Raw genomic sequence first — 6,000 nt, 5'->3', positions numbered from 1 at the left:
ATAATATATATATATAATTTATTTTATTATTATAATTTTAAAGTTTTTGTAATTTTGGTGTAATAGGCATTGTCATTTTTTATTTATTTTTTTGTTTGGTTTTAATTTGAGTTCATATTGAATGTTTTTAATGGTTTTAAGAAGTCAGAAGCAGGTCATTTTAGGACTTTCTCTTTTCAGAAAGTTTATTGTATTAGAAAAAAAAGTGCCCCTGTGAGCAAAATGAATCACGAAAAAAAAAATTTTTTATTTATTTTTTCTTTTTTTGTTTGGTTTTAATTTTAGTTCATATTTAATGTTTTTAATGGTTTTAAGAAGTCAGAAGCAGGTCATTTTAGGACTTTCTCTTTTCAGAAAGTTTATTGTATTAGAAAAAAAGTGCCCCTGTGAGCAAAATGAATCACAAAAAAAAAAAAAAAGAGAAAGACTTCATTTTAAAATGCAAAAAGTTCTCATAGCTAAAAGGCAAAGCTAAAAGCCACAAAATGCATATTTTAATTACACGAGTCTATGAATTATGGATGGACCATGCTTCAATACAAACGGAATGATCAGACAAAGCACCACTTCAATTATGAGTGGTAACGCTGCTAATGAAATAGTCAAACCTCAGGCTACACTAATGAGGGTTTATCCATCTGCTGTGAATGTAATTAGTGGTTATGCAGTTAATTGTTACAAAGGGCTTCTCAACTAGCACATTTTGTCATTTTAAAGTCTCGCCCACCTCTATGACCGACAGGAGGATTTCAGGGGCAGACGATCCGAGCGCCATCAGGGTCAAATTGGACACGGTTTCGTTCCAGATTCTCACGGTGGCCACTGACGTTTCTCCGCTTGGCATGGTGATGGTCACCTCTTTCTCCTGAGGGATTAGAGAGGAACATGTGAAGGATGCAGTCAGTCATTACTGCCAAGTAAAAGCCTGACAGGTTTTAGCAGTAGGGCTCGTGCACCGTTCAGAACTGATCTGAATTTGAATTAGCATAGCAAACAGGATTCAGAATTGCCATTCAAATTTGAATGTATAGAAGCAGAAAATGAAAACAGTCACGAATTTAAAATATATACACACGTATACTACTTTTATGTGAATACATAAAGGTACATTTCTAGTTTCAACATGATTTGTTCTTCAGACATTCTTCTTTAAATACAGTAAGTATCAGCTCTGAAAAATGACATTTGACTTTAAATCTAATTTAAATCTCCATATCTCTGGGATTGAACCATATAGGGCCTTGAAAATAAACATACAAAAAGAAAAGATTGTTAATAACTAGAATCTAAAAGGATATTGAGATTTTTTAGTTACAGGCACACAAACTTTGGAAAAGGAATATTTATGGCAGTCAGGTTTGTTCTATGCAGTTGTATTGATAACGGGAAACAAGATACATTTCAAGTTTTAACATTATTTGTTCTTCAGACATTCCTTTTTAAAATACATTAGGTATGTATGAGCCGTATTCAAAGTGACCCACATTTGGTTTTTGACCAATGAAAATGTGTACAATTTAGCCACACTGAGATCCCAATATCTCTGGAACTGAACCATATAAGGCCATTAAAATGAAGATACCAAAAGAAAAGGCTGTTAAGAACCAGAATGTAAAATCATATTCATATATATTTAATACTTCTTGAGTTACAGGCAAACAAACTTTGGAAAAATTATATTTTTGGCACTCAGATGGGTATATTATCTCAGATGGGAAAGCAACTGTATGCAAAGTGACCAACATTTAGTTTTTGACCACTGAAAATGTGTACAATTTAGTCACACTGAGATCCCAATATCTCTGGAACTGAACCATATAGAGCCATAAAGAGAACGAAGATACCACAAGAAACGTTTGTTAGCAATTAGAATCTAAATGGATATTGAGATCATTAATACTTCCTGAGTTATAGGCATTAGGGATGTAACGATTCACTCAACTCACGATTCGATTCGCGATTTTTATGTATTTTTTTACAAAATGAGATTTAAGACAAATTAATTAAATGTGTCCTTTTATTATTGCTTGGACAAAATGCAGCAAATTTCTTTGTGAAATAGAAATATAACACTATAATAATATACTAATATAGCACTTGGATATTATTGCTCTTTTGTTGGTTTTGATTGCTTCTATTGTCCTCATTTGTAAGTCGCTTTAGATAAAAATAATGTAAATGTAAATAATAAAACTAAATTGACATTTTAAAACAAGCCCCAAATCAAATAAATAAGTAACACAAATAAAATAAATCTCTTTATATGAACAAACTAAGGCTTTGTCTGTGCTCTTAACATGTAAAATTAGAGGCAACCACTGCATTTTAATCACGATCCAAACAAAGATGCTGCGTACATGCAACATGAGCAGTTTTAATCTAAATTGGATTGTATAATTTCGAAATCTGAAGCAAAAACATAATGGTTTGACTTCAGTTTTGTGAAACTATACATAACAATATCTGCATGAAACCGAAACAGCAGACGAGCTGAATGAGACGCAGATGCACTCTCTGCCAGCAGGCGGCGCTTAAAGAGGTTCCTTGGTTTCCGCTGTAAACAAAGCAGCACTGCACTTATGAACTTTAATATGCATTATACAGAGGCAAAATGAAAAGAAAAAATACCATCTAAACTTTTCTAAAGACAGTAAGTTCCCCTCAGACATACATTCATATAAACTCCTACCCCTAACTGAATCGTGATTTGTTTAGCATCTCAACCGATTTGAATCGTCACATATTTGAATCGATTTTCAACCGGCTCGCGGTTAATCGTTACATCCCTAACAGGCATTGAAACTTTGGTGAAAAAACACAAAAAGTTATTTTTGAACTGTCATCACTGGCATATTAAGCAACAAAGATTGCTAAAGTCAACATATTTTACTAACAGGCCTACCAATCTCAAAAATAAAATGATGATGCTGCAAAGTCATTTTCACCTACCTGTAATTTGGCTTCAAAGCTCAGATGAAAACTGTCATTTTGACCCCCTCTACAAAACACTGGATTACTCGATAAATATTCAGCCATGGCAATACATATTTTGGTTGATTTGACATCAATTTGTTCAGTCGATTGATTGCTAGTGGTTGAGGCTTATCACTAGACCCAAGTCATTTTACGGCAGAAGACTGCATTTTATTTTGATTGCACTATAGTGAATTTCTTTTTGTTTTCCAGTCTAGTAAAGAGATGCCAAACTTTATCAAAACCCTGAGACACAGACAACCAATGCTTACTCACTCTCCACAACTCAATAATACTCCTGAAGCATCAGGGCTCGTAATTCTGGCATTGTGTTTTTATTCATAAGACTTTCAGTGCACCTAGAGTCAGTCAAACTGTCATTGTTCAGTTGTTTCTTTTGAGACGGAAGAGTTCAAGTGTAGTTTTTCAGCCTGGAGGCTCTAAAGTGTGTGTGGTGCAGCCTCTGATCCAGAGCTGGAAATGATTTCCTTTAATAATTTGCAACTGGCATATTAGAAACAATGACTGCTGTTCACAATGATGCATCTAAAGTGGTCTGGGCACAGATAGATGAGACGGCTCAAGGCAAGAAAGGACACAGAGTACTGATGCTGGATTCTTTTATTTTCTTTATGACTCAGTATGCATTGTCAATGCTAATATGCACCAATTCTGATCTTGTTTCATGCATACAGAGAGCAAAAACACTTATGACTGTGTGTTTTGGCATGCTCAAAATGTGCACATCTAAACATGATAAACAGTTCAGAGATGTTTCCAAATATTAGCTGTGTGCACGAGGCCTCGCGGTGCGAATGCAGCCGCTGACAGGCCATACATACCCCCCACAACACTTCTTTGTGTCCTTCCTTTGCTAACATCTCCCAACTATTTTTGTTCGCCTCTGGTGCCGCTTTCACACTCGCATTCGCCACCACCCTGCAGACGTGTCCTCATGTTTTGACAAGGGTGCATGAGGCTTGTTTCTAGGGGACGCTTTGATTAATGAGGTAGACTCAAAGCTGTTGGCTATGATTTAGCAAAAGACGAAATGCTGATTTACTCACCGCTGAGAGAAAGAGACCGACTGACTCTCACAAAAGATCTATGTTAGCCAACCCTGCTGTGCTGAAAATCCTTTACCTAATTTGGTGTTCCCAGTCAAAAATTGCTTGTAAATCTCTCATGCTATATTATTTCCAAATCTTGGGTTCAATCTTTTTGTCAACCTTTTTTTTTTTTTTTTTTTGTGATTGGTCTGCGTAAGCCTCATTGAGTGAAAAAAGCATTATTTGTGGATAATTTTATCATTGTTTATTAAAAAATTAACTAGCATTTTCAGGGGGAAAAAAAATCCTCTCCGGGTCAAAATGACCCGGACATAAGTTTTAAGAATATATTTACATGATTTAGTTTGTACTAGTTTATTATTTTACTATCAGTAATATACTATTACTGTTTTTTTATTAATATTTTGAACTAGTTTTTTCCCCCATTTTTTAATTTTAGTTAATATTTTAGTAATTTTGTTGTGTTTTTGTCATTTTGTCAAAGATATAAGTATAGTTTGTATTAATCTTTTAATTTGCTTTAGTTATTTTAGTACTACTTTTTCACATTTTATTTTATTTTAATTCAGTTAAAGTTTATTTAATTTCAAGCAATGATTTTCATTGTTTTATGGTTTTAATTTACTAGATTTTTAATATGCATACAAAAAATAGCTCAAAGCATAATGAATTAATGTGTCAAAATTTTGAGGGTTTTTGGATATTTCCCCTTGGTATATGATTATCTACTAAAGATTATAAATGTGAATGTGTCATTATATATTAATTCAGATGCTCCTAAAACCCAATGTAAGTCTATTATGTGATATAATTGATTAGCTTGGTTATAAAGCACAGACCGATGGTGATGAAGCACAAATCCAGTCTGATTTAAGCATAATAATATTAATAATACTTATTATTATTATTATTATTATAGGTCTATTTTTATTTCAGATTTAGTTAAATAACAACACTGACAAACTTGAAAGCAAATGTTTGTGACTGTGCCATGATGGTGCAGCAATTCTCATTTTGTTTTATTGTAATCCACATTTAATTAAAAAAGTATTTTGGAGTTAAGATGCTAGCTATGTGAAAATTAATGCATTTCCTACATCTGGCTGCATTTCAAATTCAGCAGCCCTGTGATACTGTATAAAGCTAGAGTTTTTTATTTTGCTTTTGATTTCTTTTCTGACAAAATAAAAGAACTAAAGGAAAACTAGCCTCCTTTCTAAAAGCGGTTTGGCTAATTTTCCTCTCTGAACAGGTTTATGGCGCATGAGTCAGCGGAGGTGATAAGAGTAGGCGATCTACCCTTGACAAGTGTTGACGAGTCAGTCGTTTTAGCAGAAAGAAAGAAAAAACATCAAGCACACTGCAAGCATTTGCATCCCATTAAACATTCAGAGGCTGCAGAAACGGTCACGATTGTTTTTATTTTAATAACAGCAATTACTATCTAAATTGAGCTCTGGTGAAGGTTACGCTTTTAAAGAAAGAGTTCACCCAAAGCATTTTGTGCATGAACTTTTGTGTATTTTATCGGATCATGCATTCCCAAGGATTCAAACCCATGACCTTGGCATTGCTACCACCATTTATTGTTTCAGAAGACTTGAAAACAGACTACTTTTATGATACTTTTAGGGGCCGTTCACATATCGCGTCTTTTACGAGCTCAAGTTCGTAATGGAAGCGATGCGGTTGCGACGCGCACGCGGTGCGACGCGCTAATATTTTCCAGGCGCATCTGCACCGCATCAAAATTAAAACATTTAAACTTTTCAGAATGCCGCAATCGCACTGCGGGTCATGTGACAAGAACCAACCAATCAGCTTCTTCCTTTCCCGTAACAACATTGAAAGCTCAGCCAAGATGAAGGAACAGCTGTTCATAGCTGTACAGGGATAGCCGTTTTTAAATCAATTTAGTAGCAGAGCTACTTGCAAGTGATTTTTAGTGCTGCAAATC

At 34.4% G+C, this 6,000-nt stretch overlaps 1 protein-coding gene across 2 annotated transcripts in view; it reads right to left on the bottom strand.

The window, feature by feature from the left end:
* slc8a2b (solute carrier family 8 member 2b) overlaps positions 1-6,000 on the bottom strand; it is an 82,655-nt gene that overhangs the window by 15,216 nt on the left and 61,439 nt on the right. For both annotated transcript variants that reach the window (XM_016242511.1, XM_016242512.1), the window contains exon 3: positions 728-865. In XM_016242511.1, the coding sequence (XP_016097997.1) occupies positions 728-865 (138 nt within the window). The remainder of the gene's footprint in view (positions 1-727; positions 866-6,000) is intronic.

This window comes from Sinocyclocheilus grahami, unplaced genomic scaffold, assembly GCF_001515645.1.
Source record: "Sinocyclocheilus grahami isolate Dianchi unplaced genomic scaffold, SAMN03320097.WGS_v1.1 scaffold661.1, whole genome shotgun sequence".
Lineage (NCBI taxonomy): Eukaryota > Metazoa > Chordata > Actinopteri > Cypriniformes > Cyprinidae > Sinocyclocheilus > Sinocyclocheilus grahami.
This window is presented reverse-complemented; position numbering and strand designations above follow the sequence as displayed.